The 21570-nt window shown below is 38.7% G+C and overlaps 1 protein-coding gene and 1 long non-coding RNA gene across 5 annotated transcripts in view; both read left to right on the top strand.

Moving 5' to 3' along the window:
• The first annotated feature begins 1792 nt into the window (after positions 1–1792).
• On the top strand, positions 1793–13707 carry LOC107509593 (cytochrome c oxidase subunit 7A-related protein, mitochondrial). Its single transcript, XM_016142246.2, has 3 exons — positions 1793–1949; positions 11485–11616; positions 12837–13707. Exons 1-3 carry the CDS (start codon positions 1878–1880, stop codon positions 12975–12977), a joined length of 345 nt encoding a protein of 114 aa, XP_015997732.2. The 5' UTR covers positions 1793–1877; the 3' UTR covers positions 12978–13707.
• A 2703-nt stretch (positions 13708–16410) lies between these two features.
• LOC107509595 overlaps positions 16411–21570 on the top strand; it is a 35079-nt gene continuing 29919 nt past the window's right edge. For 2 of the 4 annotated variants that reach the window (XR_004952084.1, XR_004952086.1), the window contains exon 1: positions 16411–20824. This is a non-coding gene — a long non-coding RNA (uncharacterized LOC107509595). The remainder of the gene's footprint in view (positions 20825–21570) is intronic. The other 2 variants (XR_004952085.1, XR_004952083.1) reach the window with 2 other exon arrangements.

Below are 21570 nucleotides of genomic sequence, written 5' to 3'. Positions count from 1 at the left end.
TAATTAATCAATCAATAAATTAATTTAAATTAGAGTAACCAAGAAAAGTTAACTGAGATTCTTACATATAGCCAAGAACTATGAAAAAGTAAAATGATTCAAAGTAAGATCGGCAACATAACATTTGTGTAAGCTTTATAACCTACTGAACTGTTGAGAGGGTGATATAATGATGATTCCTATTTTATAGCAGAGACGGCAAGGCTCAGAAAATGGAAATGACCAGTTACGAATCACTCAGCCTTGAAGAAATGGCGATCAAAGCCAAATTGTATGTTCTTTTCATTATATCACAATGTTATTTTGTAAAAGCAGCGACTTTAGATCGGCTGATCATATGAAGAAGCTGAAACTTTTGCTCTGCAGAGCACTGGTAGCACTGAACATGCGCATGGGGCTCTTAGGCTTACACTTGACAAAGTTAGGATGCTCATGTATGCCCCAGCTCTGGTGTACTCAGCTTCCTCTTTTCAGAATGGATTTATATTTATTTATCTATAATGTAGTGCTTAAGAATACAGACTCTTGAGACAGATGACTAGCTCTGCCACTGATAGATGACCTGGGCAAGATACTTAACTTTCCTAGGCCTCATTTTCCTGGACTGTAAGACGGAGATGATAATAGCATCTAATAGGACTGTTGTCAAGATTAAATTAGTTTATTTATGGAAAGTGTTAGTATCACCCATCAGTTTGCCACATACTTTCATAAATGCACTATAAATGAACCTATAATATGCTGTGAAAACTTCTAGTTAGATGATAAAGCTAAGAAAAGCCTTGCTTTATGCCTGTAGATAGGAAGTGGCTCAAAAAACATTTTAAAATTGAACTGAAGTGAATACTACTTGAACTGAAAGTTGCTTTATGCCTGTAGATAGGAAGTGGCTCAAAAAACATTTTTAAATTGAACTGAAGTGAATACTACTTGAACTGAAAGTGGTAGTCCTGAACATTTCAGGCTCAAGGTCCAATTTTTTCAAGTGTTTTTAGTCCACTGTCCTCACCTCCCCACCTCATTTATCTCAAAGGGCAGAGGCCAGAAAAAGGATGAGTTAGGTAAGAATAAAAAATAGTTTTGAAAAACTGAAAAATTTACGTCCGGTGCCTCACGTTTTAGGTGTATTTTTTCTACACAAAGCCCAGGATATCTTCATATCATTGGAGTGAAACCCTTAACAGCCCTGTTACCAAACAGCTGTCAGCAGGTGCTTTCAAATTTTATTTGCTCCCAACTCCCAGGTTGCCAGAGGAGCCCGGCCGATGGGTCGATACTCCTAATCCGACTAAGTACGAGGAGGTAGATAGGGGAGGAAAAAAATAAGACTGTGAGCAAGTTAAATATTGTAAAGGAAGTGAAACCTTCAAGCCGAGGTACCAGGAGGCAGCCCTGCAACACTGGCTCCACGTGCCACACTAGTCACCCCGCCCCGCCTTTCCGCTCCCGGCCCCGCCCTCCCGCTCCCACTCCTCCGGTCCCGCCCTCCCAGAGCCCTCCCAGAGTCCGCCCTACTTGACCCCCGCACATCCCTCCGGCCCTGGCGCGCTGGGCGCCTGCGCATTTCTTAGGGCGTCTTGGCACTGCCTTAATTCAAATATAGGCAAAGCGGTAACCTCGTAGTTTCTAAAGACCCTACTTCAGTGGCTTTTCGCTCTCTCTTAAAGACTATTTCTCATTTCCTGGCGCTGCGCGCCTGGCTTTTCCTTCTCTCATGTGACTTAAGAGGGCATATTTTAAATTAGGCGGTCTTCGGGCAGCCCGTCTCTTGGCGCAGGGTCCTTGGGCTGAGCCTGGGGGCGACCGCCGGGAAGGCAGGGTCCTTCTGTGGGGCGGTCGCGCAGGCAGCGGCTGCGGGAAGCCGGGCACAGGGCGTCATGTACTACAAATTTAGTGGCTTCACGCAGAAATTGGCAGGAGCATGGGCCTCCAACGCTTATATGCCACAGGTACGGGTAGCGCCGCGCCGGCTCGGACAGTAGTGGCGGACCAAGCCTCTGCGCCAGGCAGTCGCGGCTCCGGAGCCAGCGAGGCTTCTTGCCTGCGTTTTGGTTCAGTTCGCCCCGCACCTCCCGGCGCCTTTCTTCATCCACTTATGGCGGCCATGGAGTCTCCCAGTTTTTTAGTTGCTCCTCCAGTGGGGTTGCCTCGGTGTGGAAGTTGGGCCTGGAAGTCAGGAGGAGTCAAGGTGACCCCGAGCTCCTTGCTTGTGGGTCATGGGGTGGCTCGTGGGGTCGGCGGGGCCCAGAATGTGACCCAACCGAGTCTGAAATTAGGTCTTGTCCTTTTTAATGAGGTCCGGCTTTCGGTCTCCTCAATGCCTATTGTTACCCACTGCCGCAGCCCAAAGGTAGCCTCATTCAAGCGCGAGATTGCAGAGCTGGTATGACGGCACTGAAGGAAGGCAAAGGGCGAGGACAGGCCGTATGATCAGAACTGGGAGAATTAACAGGTTCCTTGAAATGCCCCGGTGAGTCTGAACAGTTACATGCAACGAACTTACACTTTCGCAACTGTAAAATGGTTCACGGATGCCTATTATTTGAGTTGTCTGAAAAGTGTTCGGATTTCGCTCATTTTGCCAATTGGAGTTTCAATTTCCAGCTTGTGTCGTAGAGATGAGACCCATACATTTAATCTGGCGTTGGTGCTTAATTTTATGACCTTGATCAAGTTGCTTTATTGTGAGCTCAGGGCAGCGGTAGTACAGATTAAGTGAGCTGTGTGTCAAGTGACTAGCAGGCTTTGGCGGTTGGTTAGTACTGGATAAAGTGGTAGCTATTCTTCAGAAGCTGTGTCTGAGATATCACCCTATTTACTTCTCATCCTCGTAGTGATGTGGGAAAGGTTGATGAGATACGCAGACTGTAATAGTAAGAGGCTCAGGTAATGTGTAAAAGGTGCTCCATTGTTAAGTCCTTTTTCTGTGGGACAGGGCAACTTGCCCAAGGGGAGGGATAGTTAAGAATGATTTCAATCTAAGATTAGATGTGCTATTAACTAGGATAATGGAGGGCAAGAAAGACAAGTTTTGGGGTGGGCAGGGAGTTGGGGATTAAGGGTCTAGTTTATAAATGTTGAGCTTGTAATATGTCTGGTGGCAGCCGGGTTTATGAATATGGAGTATACTAGATTTGAGTATTTTCAGCCCATAGGTGGTAGTAGAATCTGTGGTGGGAAGATTACCCAGAAGTATATAGGGAAGAAAGTGAGTGGAGGAGAAAAATTGATATCAGAAGAACAATCCAGAATTGGTGTCACTGAAACCAAATTGGTGAGGAGGTCTAAAGAAGGAATTGTCAACAGTGATTTTTTTTTTTTAAAGATTATAGGAAAATTTCTATCGTATATGCTTCTACTATAAAGTGTATTTTTCAGTGCATGGATCTTAAATGTTACAGTTTGATGAATTTTGACATGCATATACTTTGTAACCTATACACCTATTAACATCATAGAACATTTCATCAACCCTAGGAAGGTCCCTTCTTACTCCTGCTGTCAATACCTGTCCACCTCCCTGTTTTGACTTTTATCACTATAAATAGATTTGCCTATTTTTGGATTTCATGTAAATGGAACCATACAGTACCCTTATGTAAGGCTTAGTTTTCTCGATATTTTTGAAAGTGCATGTTACATATGTGTTACGTAGTAGTTCCTTTTATTGTATGGATATTTAACAATCGGTTTTTCTTTTAGTGGTTGTAGGTGTTCTTTTAGTAGAGTTTATCATAATTTAGGTTCTATTACCTAGTAAGGAAAAAGTGAAGTTTTAGACTAAGACTAACATATTGAAATTAAATTGGCACTCAGCAGAGATTACCCTGAGTTGCATTTGGAACAGATAGGGCTTTCAGATTTCTAGCACCTCTTGAATTGTTTCTCTTGAGAATTTGAACTTCATAGTTACTAAGGACTTCTTGTTATGTTAAGTGATAACATGCAGGCTTTATATAATTTGTAGATTTCACACTGATTGTGGCAGGCATCCCCCAATTCAGGTACTTCAGTTTTCTTGGAAACATTAGCATACTGGAAAATGTGGATGTTTATGAATTTCAGCGTTATATAAAGTCCACTGAATAACTTAACATGCATCAAAGAACCTAATGTGGAAAAGCTAGTTCTCTTAACAATAGGATAGGTAGAGATTTATAAATCAATTTGATGGCAAGTAATTGTGGGAAGGGTATTTTTCAGTGGTTGATTGAAAAGCATTATCTTTACTTTCACATGCGGTGTCAAGTAAATTGAGGCCAATAAACACGTGAAAAGATACTCAGTATCTTTAATCATTAGGGAAATACAAGTCAAAACCACAATGAGATATTAGTTTACACCTGCAAAAATCAAGAAGACAGACAACAGTGTTGATGAGAATGTGGAGAAATTAGAACCCTACTGCACTGCTGATGGGAGTCTAGAATGGTGCAGCCACTTTGCAACACAATTTGGCAGTCTGTTAAAAAGTGAAACTTAGTTTTACCATATGACTCAGTAATTCCTCTCCTGCTTAAGCTAGTAGAATGATATTCTAGGTAAAGGGGACTGTGAGAGTAGGAGGAGACCAGCAGGGGAATCATTGAATAAGTTCGGCTGTGGTGCATGAAGGGAGATCATGAAAGGGCCTAGGATCATAGGACTTAATTTTGTGAGAATTGAGTAGGAATTTACGAAGCTACTTAGTGTAGCTTATGGTAGAGTTATGGTAGAGTCTTGTCCAGATGTTGAATTAAGGATATGCTTCTTACCTTTAGTTTAATGAAAGATTTATGATAGAGGAGCAAGTATCATGACCAGAGCTATGCCTTAAAAGATAATCTGACTGGGAGAGACCAGTGCCAGGGATTCTCGTAACACGTAAAATAGTTCAGGGTCTTCTGAGTAGGAATAAAGAAAGAGTCAAGAGGTCTGCGAGATAAGGACTCAGTGGCTGATGAGGGAAATTTTAGGAACTCCAAGGTCACTGGTTGATGGGAGGTTGGTAGTACTTTCCACAGAAAACTGGGATCTCCTGAGTAGGCTCGTGAGAAATTAGGTGAATGAATTTTAGCTGTGCGAAGTGCGAGGTGTCAGGGAAAGATGAAGGTGGCGATACCTAGCTGGCAGTTAGAAATGAAGGGCTTGAGCCACCGTGGATTGAAACTTCTTTCTAGTCCTAAATCAGGGTGAAAGAGTTCATAGGTTTCTGTCATTTAAAAATTAAAAACTTTTCACATAACTTATTTCTCCACCTTCCTTCTTCCTCCCCAAACCTAAAAGGTAGGAGAAGAGGAAAACTTTGGACCAGTCAACTTTGATGAGGAAAAAGCATCATGTTTACTTTTTTTTAAAAAAACGTTGGATCAACTAAAACAGACTAGAAAGAACTCAGCTACTGAACGTGATTACAGTCGAATGGCCCTTAGTCAATTATAGAGGTAGTGATTGTGTAAACAGCTGAGAGATTCAATATTAATAAGCAAAACCTGTGATTTCTATTTAGCCTACAGTCCACTTATTTTAAGAACAACTTTCAGTTTTTTCATTGCTGTGGGAGATGTGGGAGGCGTGGGAGGCTCTGCCTTCAAGTGCTGAATTACATGACTTTGGTTCTGAAATATTCAGATGAAACTAGACTTCCTTAGCTTATTTATATATTCAATAAATACTTACACACTCTTTGTGCCACTTGCTTTTTTAAGTCTTGGGAAAGAGGAGCAGTGAACAGAGCATGCCCAAATCCTGCCCTCATGGAGCTTCCATTGCAGTAGGGGGAGGCACAGTAAACAAAGTAGAAGATAGTATATTGATGGTGATAAGTGCTGTGGAGAAAAAGCACGAAAGGGGATAGGTTGTTAGGGTAAGGGGGGAGGACATGCAGTTTTAAAAAGGGTGGCTAGGGGACAGTCTGTCTCACTGAGAAGGTGACATGGGTAAAGATTTGAAGGAGGTGAGAGTTCAAGCCACATGGATACCTGGAGCAGAGCATTATAGGCAAGGGAAACATGCCTGGTGCTTGGGAGGTTTAAAGCCAGTCCAGAGGCCTGGGGCAGAGAAAGGGGATGAGGTGGGAGAGGGGTTGAGGGGTACATCTCATAGGGCCCTGAAAGTCATTGTAGGAACTTTGTGTTTTGCTCAGATTAGAGCTGAGTAGTGACATCCTTTGTTTTAACATAATCGCTGATTGCTGCATTCAGAGTAAACTGCAGGACAGCAAGGGTGGCAGCTGGAAGAGGAGTAGATGAAGGGATTTGCTCTAGGTCCCTTCCTGTAAATACAGCTTCCTGGTCAAGTCTATGCCTTAGTGCTACTCCCATCCAGCTGCCTTGAATCATTGGAAACATTGACTGCTCTTAATTTGTTAGGAGGTTTAATGAGGGATAGGTGAAGTACCTTCCGATCATATTCATTCCTTTTACCTGTGGGGCCAAGACAGCTGAATTGTTGATAGTATGGTATATAAAAAAAGCGTGGGTTTGAATCCCATCTTTTGGAATCTCCAAACTTTGGTTCAGTCATCTGTAACATGGGCTCATAATACCTCATTTATAAGGTTGATTTGAAGAGTAGATTTTGTAATGAAGATTGTGTAAAATCTTAAAAAAAAAAAAACGCTTATAAGTGAAAAAAAGCAGAATGTGGGATTTTACATTATAACTATAAAGATGTTAAATATGCCTATGAGAAAATATTGGAGGAGAGTATACAATTTATAATTTATGAGATAAACTAATGGGATGATAGGCAACTTTAAAATTCTATATTCTGAACTTTTACAATATAAATGGAAATATGAAATTATTGAAAACTATTAAGATGGTTGATACTCCTATTTTCTTAAGTTATTGTTCAGAAACTTTGCTGTAGTTTTGAATCACTTATTGGGTGAACAAACAAAGCAATTAAGTATAATCCCTTCTAAAAATGCTTTCATGTTAGTCCTGTCAAAACATGAATTTAATTTCAAACTGTCTTTGGAGATGCTTGGTAGGAAGCATTTTGGAGAAAATGCAAATTGCAGATAAGGTGTCTAAAATTCTCCAGGTCAAAGAGAGGTCCTTTATTAGGGCCCCCTCTTCCCATATCAGACTCCTTCTGAGTCTCTGAATAATGTGTTATATATCAAATGTAGGCTAACAGCTTACAGACTAAACTTTCTCTTTAAGTGTTTTGTTGTTTTTAAGCAGTAGTTGAGGGGCAGTGGCTGAGACAGCTAGTAAATACTTAAAAGCCAGGGCTTTGGTCTTATAGAGAGGCTTGAGTTTCAACACTTGGCTCTTTTTGCTATGTGATCTCAGACATGTTACCCTTTCTGACCCATCCAGTTTACTCCTTTCTAAGAAGAGACTAGTCACATTTTCCTACGGCTGCTGTCAAGATTAAATAAGATGATATATGAAATACTTAACATGATGCTGGGCACATAACAAGGGCTCAGATATTAGCTGCTGTTATTTCATAACAGTATCCATATTAGCAGAGATTTTATCTGTCTTATTCATTGTGTATTTTCAGTATAGCGTAAGAACTCAGTAATATGTTAATGTGTAAATGCAGTACAGAAATTAGTGATTCAGTACCATTTATGGGACTGTGTCCGAAGAAATAGAAGCCAAGTTTAATACTTTTTTGTTGCCTTGTTGATCCTAATGCCTTCCTAGTGGGAGTAACATTGAGGTTTCAATATTTGATTTTTAGAATAGGTTTTATCAGTTATAGGTAAATTTGATTTTTTTTTTTTTTTTTTTTTTGGCCATGGTCAGTCCAGGTGGGCCACTCTACACCTGAATTGAAATCCTGCATCTGACACATCTGCAGGCTACTAAGCCTGGGACTGGGTGGTTTTTCATCACTTCTGTAATGTGCCCTAAGAGTGTTTTAGCTGTTTTTTTTGAAGTACAGTTGACATAATAAACAGCATTTATATTGTACAGTTTGATGTCTTGCTATATATAAATACCTGTGAAACTATCACCAAAATCAAGATAATGAAAATATCCTTTACTTCCAAAGTGTTCTTCTGTTCCTTGATGATCTCTTTCACACTCCCCTCATGTACCATTCCACTGATCTCCTTCCTGTCACTACAGATTAGTTTTCAATTTTGAGATTATTTGGAGACACATCTATGTTGTTGCATGTATTGACACTATTCCTTTTTGTTTGTGAATAGCATTTTGATATGTAGACATGATTTATCCATGTACTTGATGAACATTTGGCTTGCTTCCAGTTTTTGGCTATTACAAATAAAACTGCTGTGGACATTCATATACAAGTCTTTGTGTGGACTTAAACTTTGAGTTCTCTTGAGTAAACATCTGAGAGTACAATGGCTGGGTTATAGTAAGGTACATATTTAATTTTTCTAAGAAACTCCAATTTTCAGAAGAGATTATACCATTTCCTTTCCTACCCATAGTGTATGAAAACTTCAACTGCTTGATATCCTTGTCAGTACTTGGTGAAGTCATTTAATAAATTTTTAGCAAATCTAATACGTACGAAGTGGTATCTTGTTCTAATTTGCATTTTCATAGACTACTGATGTTGAATGTCTTTTCATGTTCATATTTGCCATCTGTATACTTTCATTTGTCTGACCAAATCTTTTGCTTATTTTTTTAATTTAGTTGTCTTATTATCGACTTTTGAGAGTTCTTCATATGTTCTGGATACAAGCCTTTTTTCAGATATGTGAGTTGTGAATCTTTTCTCCTGGTCTTTGTCTTGCCTTTCTATTATCTTAACAGTGTTTTTCAAGTGCAGAAGTTCTGAATTCAATGAAATGCCACTTATTAATGTTTTCTTTTATGGATTATGTTTTTGGCATTATAACTAAGGAGTTGTTGCCTAATCCAAGCACACAAATTTTCTTTTGTTTTCATCTAGAAGTTTTACAATTTTAGGCTTCACATTTGCATATAGAATTTATTTTGAGTTAATTTTCGTATATGATTCGTGCTATGAATTAAAACATTTTTTTGTTTGAGCATCATTTATTGAAGACTACATTTTTCCTACTAAATTGCCCTCATACACTTTAAAAAGTTAGTTGACCATATATATATAGATCTACTTATGGACTCTTTATTCTGTTCCAATGACTTTTTTTTTCTGTATGCCAACGCTACATATTGAATACTGTAGCTTTATGATCAGTCTTTTTATTTTTTTAATTTTAAGTTTTAAATATTTTTAATTTTTCAATTATAGTTTATATGATATATTAGCTTTAGGTGTACAACCTAGTGATTAGACATTTATATAACTTAGAAAGTGATGGCCTCAATAAATCTAGTACCCATTTCACACCATACATAGTTATTACAATATTGGCTGTATTTCTTATGCTATACATTACATCCCCATGACAATTTTATAACTACCAATTTGCATTTTTTAATCCCTCCTCTTTTTTACCCACCCTACCAACCTTCCTCCCATGTTGCAACCATCAGTTTGTTCTCTGTATCTATTAGTTTGTGTTGTTAGTTTTGTTCCTTAGATTTCACATGTAAGTGAAATCATACAGTATTTTTCTTTATCTGACTTTCTCCACTCAGCATAATACCCTCTAGGTCCATCTGTGTTGCAGATGAGAAGATTTTATTCTTCTATTTGTTTATAGTTATGGCTGTGTAATATTCCATTGTATATGTGTACCACCTCTTCTTTATGCATTTACCCATTGATGGACACCCAAGTTGCCTCCATATCTTAGCTATTGTAAATAATGCTGCAATGAACACTTGGATGCACATGTCCTTTCAAAGTAGTAGTTTGGGTTTCTTCAGATAAATACCCAGAAGTGGGAATACTGGGTCCTACTTTGTCTCTTGTTATAGCCTTTGTTTTAAAGTCTATTTTGTCTAATATAAGTATTGCTACCCCAGATTTTTTTTCATTTCCATTTTCATGAAATATCTTTTTCCATTTCTTTACTTTCAGTCTGTGTGTGTCTTTTGATCAGAAATGAGTCTCTTGTAAGCAGCAGGTAAACTTAAATTTCTTTTGAAGAGATCAGAAACCAAAGGGTCTGATAACTATTAATTTGGACAAAGGATATTCTTTTTCATCTGTAAAATGGAAGAGGCTGGACTTGAATGCTACTTTCTAACTTTAACTTATTTTTCCTAGAATTTAATATAAAAGTATATGATTTTATTGATTTGGAACTCTAAGTTCCTTATTTTAATCTGCAGGTTATTTTGGAGAACCATCTATGTGTCTACTACTGTAGGTTCTTATAGAGTTCCCCTTAGGTTCTTTTTGTTAATAACAACTTTATTGATATATAATTCACATACCATATGTTCATTCATTTAAAGTGTATAATTAAATGGTTTTTAGTGTATTCACAGGTAATGTGCAACCATCACCATGTTAATTTTAGAGCATTTTTATCACTTCAGAAAGAAACCTATACCCTTCAGCTCACCCCCTGCCCCCCCATCACTCCAGCCCTGAGTAACCACTAATTTACTTTGTCTCTGAAGATTTCCCTATTTTGGACTGTCATATGAATGAGATAATATATTATGTGCTTTTTTGTGACTGGCTTCTTTTACTCAGTGTAATGTTTTTAAGGTTCATCTGTGTTGTAGCATGTATCAGTATTTCTTTTTCTTCCCTTTTAGGTTTTCTCTTTTAAGCCTGTGTTTGTCCTTTATCCATGTGGCTAAGGGAGCTGCCATTAGTAAACCTTTCTTAACCCCTTAATCTCATTCAGTTTATATTTATTGAATACCTGTGTGTGCCAGATGCTACTTTAGGCACGTATTATCTCATATGCAGTCCTTTCAGCAGTAGATACTATTATTATATTCATGTCATAGATGAAAACACTGAGTTTCTCATCTTTTTTATTTTTATCAACTTAAAGCATTTTTTTAAAGTTTATTAATAATAAAAAGTTCTGTTACTCTGTTTTTTTTTTGTTTTTTTTTTTTTTTTTTCTTTTCTGGTTCTTAAAAGGCAGTCTCTTAACCATTTCTGGCTCTTCCGGAGTGAGATATTTCATTACTGTATGTCTGAAATGTTTCTGAAGTCCTCTCTGGGGTTAGAGATTCCATGTTAGTACATCAGCTCACCAAGAGGAGAAAAAGAACAGCCAGATTTCTTTTGAAATCTACCCCAAAGATCATACAGATCATAAATGTTTTACTGTTTTGGTAACAAGATAGGCAAAATAGTTATTTCTACAAGTTCAGATTGGGCCTTTGTTGTTGTTTGCTCCTTTCTCCCTCCCCCATCTTAATGGCAGGGAGTTCTTGACAGGGTTTGCCTTGTGAAAGTGGACTAGGTGGTTTTGTTGGAAGTTTAAGGACTTTAAACCTTAAACTTAAAAAAATTAAAGGCCTTATAATGCAGAGTTGGAGAGATTTCTCATGTGGTTGAATGACTGTCTCAGCTATTTCTAGACAGCCTGCTCCTTGAAAGTCTTGTTCAGATGTCCGGACATACTTTCAACCTGATATTTTCCTTTTTTTCCCACAGGGATTAAAGCCTGTAGTTTCCAAAGAAGCACCGCCTATCATATTTGCCACACCAACTAAACTGACTTCCGATTATAGTGCATATGATTATGCTGGGAAAAACAAAGTTCCAGAGCTGCAGAAGTTTTTCCAGGTGAGAGAAGACTCTAGAACAGAGAAGCCTGTGAAATAATAGGTTTTATTATTTTTATTATTTAAAAAACTCTATGAAACCAAATCTTAATCTAGTTTACTATTCACCTTCTCTCTTGTACTTAAATAGAGTTTTCTGGATTTTAGTTTGAGCCCTAAACTAGTAGAATTTTGTGTAGGTAATTTCCTCATCATTTTTTGAGGGTATGCAGGTTTTCAAATTGCATATAAAAATGTTGATCATCCATTGGATGGAGGAAGCAATAGCATGTATGATATATAATATTGTGAATAATCCAATATATATTTGGCTTTGTGACACATGCAGTGACTTTTGGCAATGAGTTTTCTTTTAATTGTTCTTTGCTTGCGTGATATTAAAATTCACTGAGCTGTTGTTACAAGTGGAGGAGACTTTCTTGGGTTTGATGATCAACAGAAGACAGAATTGGATTTTAAAATGTTGATGTTAATGTACAGACAGATAATTGAGAGGCCATTGACCCAGCTATGTCTCAGGTTCTGTGGGAGTGGTAGTATCTGTTACTACTGATGCTGGAAGATGGCGTCTCCCTCCTCAAAAACAGTCTAGATTCAGGACCGACTTGGTAACTTTTGATCAATTTAATTCCTTTTTATCTGATATATAAGACTTGAGTGGGTATCTGGGGTCTTGCCTTGCAGTGGGGAGGGATTTTGGAGACTGCAAAATAATGGATTAAATATTTTACGGAGGCTTATTAAATAGGCGTTTAACAGTTTAATGGAGAGAAAGCAGTTGAATACAAAATGCATTTGAACCTATTAACTGACCCAGTGTGCTCAGACTTCATCCACTAATGATCAGGAAGTCAGACTGATTGTAGAACTAAATATAGAGCATTTCTTGTGCCTACAGTTCTATGTTTAGCTGCTGATTACCTTTATGTTTTGAAGAAATTCGCCAGTGCTTTTTTCCTAGTTAAAAATGTGATAAATTCCTTAGGAATTTTAAATTTGTTGCATGCATGTTCCTAAGGCTGCATTTTGGAGAATAACTTTGGACTTAAGCTTTAGTTACATTTAGAAGAAAATATAGCAGTATTTCAGTTAGCATTTTAATGGATTAGGGCTTTTTCCATTGCAGTGTGTTGATGGATTAGATACAGAGACATTTGTTCTTTATTAGCCTAAATTGTAAATCTTTTTCTCATCAACTGTGTCCTTGATAATTCTTTCAAGAAATCCGATGGTGTGCCCATCCACCTGAAACGAGGCCTGCCTGACCAAATGCTTTACCGGACCACCATGGCGCTGACGGTGGGAGGGACCATCTACTGCCTGATCGCCCTCTACATGGCTTCACAGCCCAGAAACAAATGAGTTAGGCTGCAAAGGACTGGTTTACTTTTTGGCATAAACCCTTTGAATTTTTACTTTTCATTGTTTCTGTAAAAAAATTTTTTTTTTTACTTGAACGACCTACTTAACATTTTACAAGAAAAAAAATAGATATTAAGGGAATATTTTGGTTTGTTTTTGAACTGCACATGGCCTGTCTGAGCTCTTTTGACAGTTAAAACTAGTATTCATGGAAATATTGCTGTTCTTCCAGTTGGGCCTCTTGATTTCCCTGGAGGTTTCGGATGAAGGTTGCGTACAGGCTCATTAATGGCAGTCTGTGCTGAGGTCATTGGGGACTTACAGTTGTATTTTTGAGCATGGGGTACAGAAGCTTTTCTGGATTTGGATGTGACTGAGTAAGGAAGACAAAAGCCAAGGCCAGGAGCATGAAATGAAGGGTTTGAGTTAGTAGTTACTTTGGGGATTTTTCCATCTTGCAGTAAATTGTTAATAGAAAATTTGCAGCATGCCTCTATTTATTGGGCAGTTTGTTCCAAAGAATTAATTGCCTCATCTCAGATTTTTAGTGAAATTTTATGTGTAATTGTTATGTATTTATTCCACCATGGGAACAGAACAACTGTTTAGTGTTGTACTTTAGACCGATGTCTGTTTTATTAATGCACAGTCTCCTTTACCTTTTAAAAATGTTATGGCTTTTAAATTATGATTTATTTTGATTGTGGAATAAATACATGAATGAAAAATCTCAAGTTTGAAGTTTTTTTAAGTGATCTTTCAAAATAATTTCAGAATACCAGAGATATCTTAAATCTGAGTGTAATTTCTTTCTTTTTAATTGGACACCAGATAATCTTTACAAAACTCTTCCTCAAAGTCAAGTAATAGAAGGCTGATGGCATATTGATGATTACCATATGGTTCCTTATATGAAACCTGCTTGCCCCTTAGTGAAATGTGCCCATAACACACAGTTCATTTAGACATTAATTTCCTGTGCTGTCACAGTTGGTAGACTTCATGTACCCTATGTTAATTCCACCTTAAAAAGGTGAAATTTCATTATTTAAGAAGCAGTGGTCTATATCTTGCCATAGCAAAGAACAGTGACCTCTTAATGAGGATAAAATATGGTATTTGAAAACAATATCATTCTCACAGGCTAGGAAGCCCTTATTTGTCTAAGCAAGTCTAAACTTTATTCTTAGGTATTTCCCCCAAGTTTTTACTTTGAAAAATTTCAGACTACAGAACCATAGTCAGAATCATACAATACACACCTGTACATCCTTCGCTTAGATTACCAGTTGTCAATATATTGCCATCTTTTTCTTGCTTTCTCACAAACATAGACACACAACAATGTATATACACACGTTTGGTTTTTGCTGAATCATTTAAGATTAAGCTATGAAATTATTCCTTCGGTCATAAATACTTTAGCCAGTATCTCCTAAGAATAAGGATATAATACAGTTGTCAGACCCAATTTAACTGGTAACAATACTAGTATTTAATATATAGTCTCTTTAATTTTCACCAAGTATCTCTATAATTTGTCCTTTGTAGTTGTGTTTTTAAAAATAATAGCTTTATTGGGGTAATGATTCACATACCATACAATTCACCCATTTAAAGTATACATTTCAGAGTTTTTTTTATTATATTTAGGGTTGTACAACCATCACAAATCAATTTTAAAACATTTTCATTATCCTAAGAGGAAACCTTAGGCCCTACTAACAGTCACTTCCGTTCTCCCTAGAGAACTACTAATCTATTTTCTATAGATTTGTTTTTTCAGGACATTTCATATAAATATACAATATGCAATCTTTTGTAACTGGCTTCTCTCAGTGTAATGGTTCATCCATATTGTAGTACATATCAGGATGTTCGCCCATGTAGTATGTATATATTTCCTGTTTATGGCTGAATAGTATGTCATATGCATATATACCACATTTTGTTTATCCAGTCATCAGTTGATGGACATTTGGGTTATTTCTACTTTTTGGCTATTATGAATAACACTGCTGTGAACATCGATTATACAAGTTTTTGTTTTCATTTTTCTTGGGTATATATCTAGGAGTGGAATTGCTGGGTCATAGAGTAACTCTGTTTAACTTTTTGAGGAGCTACCAGACTATTTCTATATTAGCTGCATCATTTTACAGTCTCACCAGCAGTTGGTTTTTGTTTTTGTTTTGGCTCCAGGATCCACTCAAGGGTCATACATTGCATTTATTTGTCATGTCCCTTTAGTCTCCTTTTAGAACAGTCCCCAATGTCCTTCATGTCATTGACCTATTTGAAGAGTTCAGGCCAGTGTTTTGCAGAATATCCTTTAACTGGATTTGTCTAATTGTCTCTTCATAATTGAATTCAGGTTAAATATTTTTGTCAGGAATTCTTAATGTATGGTATCCTTATTATATCAGGTGGTATTTGATACCAGTTTGCCCCATTACTGGCAGTTTGAATTAGATAATTAAGATGTTGTTTGCTGGATTTCTCCCTTGTAATTAGTAAGTAATCTGTAGGGTGATAGTTGAGACTGGGAATATTCTATCTTCAATAGCTTTATACCCAGTGTTAATGTTCATTGGTGATTCTTTGAATCATTTATTACTAAGGTGATTATAAAAAAGTAATTTTTTATTCTGTCATTTCTACTATATTGGTGACATTTTTCTGTGACGATGAGTACACCCCCTTTAAAAAGTTTCAGTGTAATTTTCTCATTCAATGTAATAACGATCTCTGTTGTTATTCATTCTGGTGCTCAATTCAGCTCAAATTGTCTTGTGTCCTGTTAACATGCCCCCGCTAGTCTTTGAGCATTATTCACTTTCTGACACACAAGATGCTTTCTCCATGCTTATCTTGCGCTTTCTCCATCCCACTTTCCTCTTGTTTACTTTCAGGTGTGTTCTATTCATGTACATGTACGTGTATTTTCCTTCTCCACCTGCTTTATTTTTGCCAAAATGGTACTGTGCATTCCTACTACTCATAATTTGGAAATTGTTCTTCGCCTCATTTTTCTGCATTGTATGAATCCATAGTTTAGTCTCCTTTTGATGGGTATTTAGTTTTAAATTTTTTGCTTTTACAAACATTTGATTGTATAATCTTTTCATGTCATTTTATATATTAAGTGTATTTGTGGACTAATTTCTAGAAGTGAGAATTATAAGGCAAAGGAAACGTGTGTTTCCAATTTCAATAGCTATTCCTCATTGAAAAAGATGGTGCTGATTTACATTCCTATCTAGCTGTGATGAGGGTGCCTGTTCTTCCTCCCCTTTGCCATCAGAATGCATTATCAAACTTTTTCATCTTTGCCAGTCTGGTAAGTGATAAAATTTCTTTGGTTTAAATTGCCTTTCTATTATAATTAGTGATGTTGACTATTTTTTATTTAAAATTTATTCTTATTTTTTTTAATCTTTTTATTTTTAATTTTTAAAATATTTTAAATTTTATAGGTAAGTTCTATTTCTTTTTTGTACTTTGTACAGCTATTCGTGTACTTTGCCCACTTATGTACAGGTATTTTTTGATAATGCCATAAATGTCATTGTTCCATCAGGTTGATTTCTTCAGGAACAGTCTCTACTGACTCTTGTCTGAGCCAAACCTCTTTTGATTGCAGATCCCAGAAGCTCTTAAAACCATCCCATACAGAAAGGGGGATTTTCCAGAACCCAAGTGCAGCTGGTCCTTCCTTACAAGGACGACCTCTGGGACCAAGGTGGTGGTTCTTTCTGTCACTCATGGCTGTGTGTCTGTTTGATTCTCTGTTTCTGTGGACCAGCTTTCTCTTTATTGTTGCACAAAGTAGGAAATGGTGGTCCAGCTACTGGAAACCAGCCCAAGATTCCAGGAGAGAGAATATCATTGGCCACCTTTTGGGTCAGGGGTCCCCCACCGGGTCAGTTAGCTGTTTGGTGCCAGGCTGTGGAGGCATGCAGAGAAACATCTCAGGCTAATCTGTCCCTGGGTCTGAACTGGTGACTCAGTCTTTTGCTGTATTCTCAAAGGTTCATTCCACCCAGGCATGTTACTTTGCACCCTTGTCAGGTTTGTCGAGTTTGCTCAGATGAGGACTATTCTCCTTGTCAGTGCTGTTTGGATGAGAGGCTGTTAACAGAGGGCCATTCACTCTTTTCACCTCCTCCAGGTCAGTTGGTTAGTCTTTACAATATTGATCTAGGCTCACATGCCCCTGGGGGTAGGAAGATTCCATGGGGTACCCAGCCAAGGATAGTTTTAAGGGAATCACTTTTTAGTTCCTCAGCTTCCATTACATTAGCTAAATTGAGCAGCCTGATAACACAATCTGGCTCAAGGGCCCTATAATCTTTTTCTCCTCACCCATTCTAATCAGACCATGGCATGTTGCCCTGGAGTATAAAAACCATCTCTGAGGTGCCATGGGGATAATTCCAAATACTAGCAATGTTGAGAATGTGACTCTAATGACTGGGTAATACATCTTTTAGCAAGTTAAAAGTTTTCTGAGTCTTTGCTTTTAACAAAATCGAAGGAAGAAACAATTGTGTTTTCAGTTGGTCATTAAGAATAATTGATAATTGACATGACTTTTAGTGTATAACTTGGGTTCATAGAATTAAGAGACATTGCTATTTAAAAACTTGCGTTCACATCTGTTTCTGAGAACAAGGTTTCTTAGTGCTTAATATCTGTAAAAATAAAAAATAGGAATGGAATTAGTGTTGAAAGTGTCTTTGTCAGGAGGATCATCCATGGAAACATGAACCAGCCCCCTCTAATTGGCATGCATTTTTAATAAAATTTTGCTCATTTTTTATAGTTATCAATATTTATATTTTGTTGTTTTGTTCAGGTATGTACTAATTATAATGCAATCTAGAATAAAATGTGTTTTAACACTGTTAGCCTTATGGTCACAGGCGATTTAACCAAATTTAAATTGTAATACGTTATAGAGAATTATAAGTCTGATCAATAAGAGATTTTCAGGCCTAATAATATGCTACATTAGGGTAAAGTTTTGGGAGTAAATTCTAGGTGGAATGGAAATACAAGTTCAAGAAGAAATTTCTGACTAAATAGTTTTAGCTTGATGAAGTTACATGTCCAGTTGCGATAGCATTTCTATTCTACTGGATACATTTAAAAGAGCGACTTGACAGTTTAAGCCATTATTTACAATATACCAGAAACTACTGTTTTAACAGTGAAAAGTTTTAGATGTTAAACTTGTATCTGCAAAAGGGTACACACAAATTTTCAAAATTATTTTAGGATGCACAAGAACAGGAAAAGTTGAAAATGGCTACTTTACACTTCTTTCATCTCAAAGAAGTATCCACTTACACCTTTTTTTTTTTTTTTTTCCTGTGTCAGCCAGATTCCCTTTCAGGGTTTGACTAGCTTTCCTTCTCCGTCCTCGTCCCTCATCCAGTATGACTCTGGTGTGCACCTCTCAGTGGCAGGATGAGGTGGGGAGTGACTTTTGTAACACTGGCTGGCTTTCTTTGATTTATATACTTTTTCTCCCCTTTTTGAGTGTGCCTCTGGGCAGCCTGCCCGGTTCTTTGGACCATGGATCTTCAAAGGCTAGAGGATACACCAGGAGCAATAATGATTGATTGCTTAGAACTTCTGATACTATTTGGGCCCAGTGATTTAATATATTTATTTGACATTTGACTGCAAATATCATGGGTTGGCTCACTCTAATCTAGCACCAAAGGCTGCCCATGTAGGGTTGGTTGAGAAGTGGGGTCCTGTCTTTATTGCTCCGCTAATCAAGTTCTTCGGTTGTCATCCTTGGTCATCCAGGGCCTCTTCTGACCCATGGTCATCAAGGAGTTCCACTAATCCTGTTTCTTCCATATATTTACTTAATGTGCAGGGACCTAGAGATAAATCAGATAGCTTTGCTTTTGTAAGTAAGCACTCTGATTATTTCAAAATTAGGTATTATTTTTAAAAATTACTTTAAAAATTATTTCTAGGTCCTTTTCAGGGTGTCTCATCTCTCAGGGTTGGTAAACAATTTGGCCAAGAAACTTTTTTGTTATGGAGGAATTCTGCTATTACCCCTCACCTACCTGTCTCAGTTGGGGAACTCCTTGGGACTGGTGGGGTTTGATTACTTTAAGATAGGCTGCCCTTGGCTGGGTGTGGATAGAGGAGCCTGGCTGAGGCTTCCGTTCTGGGAAACGTGTCACACCTTGGCGGTGGGCAGCATCAGCTGACCCTTTCTCTTATTACCTGAATAGACGGGTGGCTCAACCACCTCCTAAGGCGATAGTGGAGTGAACGGATCATTTGCAGTCTCCTCTACCATTAGCAGCCTTCTCTTGCATAAGCTTGAATCAGGAATCCTGGCCTTGGTGTGGCTCCAGGGTGCACAGGGTGCTTTGCTGCTGCAGATGTGTTGTGGTGGATAAATTGAGACTAGATACTGCTTGCTTAGGATCTGGAGTCTGTGAGACCTGATTTTTAAAGAAGCTGTTTTATGGAACTGATGGAAATGAGCAAGCAGAGTGGCTGGGAAAAGCATTTTTTAGATAATATATTTTTCCTCGAGTGCTGACACAGCTCCCCTGGGACATCATGCCTTTTCTTGCCCTGACCTTGTCCATGACATGGAGCTTTGTCATGGTTACATGTCTGTACCTCAGGGCCAAAATACAGGCCTTTCACTCTGCCCAACATATACTAGCTAGATGGGACTCTGCCAGCTCTCAATACCACATTCTGAGGAAGTTGGCTGAACCTGCCCAGGCTGTAAGAAATGATGGGGTAGCCTCCCAGTCAGCAGGGAAAAAGTTTTAGAAGCAGAAACTCATTGCAGAAAGGCCTTGGTATGGCTACAAAGTACAACTGACAAAGTCATGGACCTTGGTTTTCAAAGGCAGAGAGGAAGCGAGGCTGGGACCTGGGACCTGGGTGAAGTGCCAGAAGTCGGCTCAGACATAGGGGTGTTTCCTGAGGGCGCCTAGCCAGGCAGAAAGGCTGCACCAGGGCTCTTCACACATTTCAGCATCCGAGAGAGAGAAGTGGGAAGAAGGCAAGTGGGCAAGAGTAAAGCGGAGGTGCTGGGCAGGGCTCATTTCGGGGTCTGGCTGTGCCAGGCTTATGCTAAAGTTGTTGAGAGAATAGAGCCTGAGCCCAGGGCTGTGGGAAAGCCAAGGAAGGAGGCAGCTTGGTTGCTCAGCTCAGCCCAGGTCCCTTTTCTTGGGGAGGCCTGGCACAGGTTATGGAAGTGCCTTGCCACTGGAGAGGGTGGGGTAAGATGGAAGATGTTCTAGAATTGGTTAAAACTGTCAGGCTCCAAGTCCATCTTCCTCTCCGCCAGAGCTCCCCTGTTTAGGCCACAAAACCTCCATGTTAGACAGCAGATTAATTTGAAAATTGAGTTGCAGCTATGAGCTGATGTCAACTTCAGAGTTCAGTGGCGTTTAATTAAAGCTATCCAGGGACTAAACCCGCTCTCAGGAAATTATTCTGACCAAATAATTAAAGAGAATGAAGGGTAGATTTGAGTTTCTGGCTAAGTCTGTATTGTGTTTGGCATCGCCAAAACATGAGTTACAGTAAGCTTTCATGAACCAACTTTTCATGAACCAACCAACAGTTAGTTGTCAGTCTAATTAGAGTCACACAGAAGAGCCTTGTTTTATACTTGATGTCAGTTCCCTTTTCTCCTGGAGTTATGTCCTCTGGAAGAAAGTCGTTTGGAAAATTGATTTATAACCGTATGTGTCTACCCATCCCTCCTTTAGCTGGGTCCTGTTCATTGAGCTTCAGAAAGAATCGTGCCGGAGGGAATAAGCCACAGATGCAGCAGGAGGGCTTGGGTAAGTCACTCTTGGAGGTTGGGTTGAGGCTATGATTTGCAAAAATGTGTCCTGTTGGTGTGGGAGATTAAGGAATAGTTAAGGTCACCCACCCAACCCAGGCCAGCTTGGGCAGGCCTCGGGGGAGGTCCTGGGAAGCTGAGGGAAGTCATGGTCTTCCCAGGAAGACTGTGTGATCGGGAGGGGAGTGTGTTGCCCTTTGTGATACTGTGACCTAGCTGTCATTGAGCCTTATGCCCTGGGAGTGAGTGGCCTTGCTCCTGCCAAATGATGGATCAGAGTCCTCACCTGGGCCAATCTAGTAGCCACACAGGAGAGGTAGAGGAAAACGGTAGGGTAAAGCTATATGTCCCTATTTACAGCAGTTACCAGTACCTTGTCATCCATCATATGTTTTCTATTTTCCTGAGTGATTGTGGATTGATGTTTTAAAACCCAGAAAGAATTTCTAAGCCAATTCAGGATTCCTCAAGGTGGACCATCCCAGGCCCCCAGAACTCAGGAGATCGGGAAAAGAGATTTGCTTTCTTCGGCTCCAGGTTCGGACAAAGGTCAGAGGTGCTGGTTAGACCCTTACTTGTATATCTTGGCCTCCTACAAGTTTTGCTTTCTTCTCTTTTGGCCCATCAGGTTCCCTGTTGTCCTTTCCCATAGGGCTTTTCCATGAACAGATTTGGGATTACCTGAGGATAAGCACCCTGTCTCCCTATCAGACTGTGGGGACTTGCCCCGTATTCACCATCAGT

The sequence above is a fragment of the Rousettus aegyptiacus genome, unplaced genomic scaffold, assembly GCF_014176215.1.
Source record: "Rousettus aegyptiacus isolate mRouAeg1 unplaced genomic scaffold, mRouAeg1.p scaffold_m13_p_7, whole genome shotgun sequence".
Taxonomy (NCBI): Eukaryota; Metazoa; Chordata; class Mammalia; order Chiroptera; family Pteropodidae; genus Rousettus; species Rousettus aegyptiacus.
This window is presented reverse-complemented; position numbering and strand designations above follow the sequence as displayed.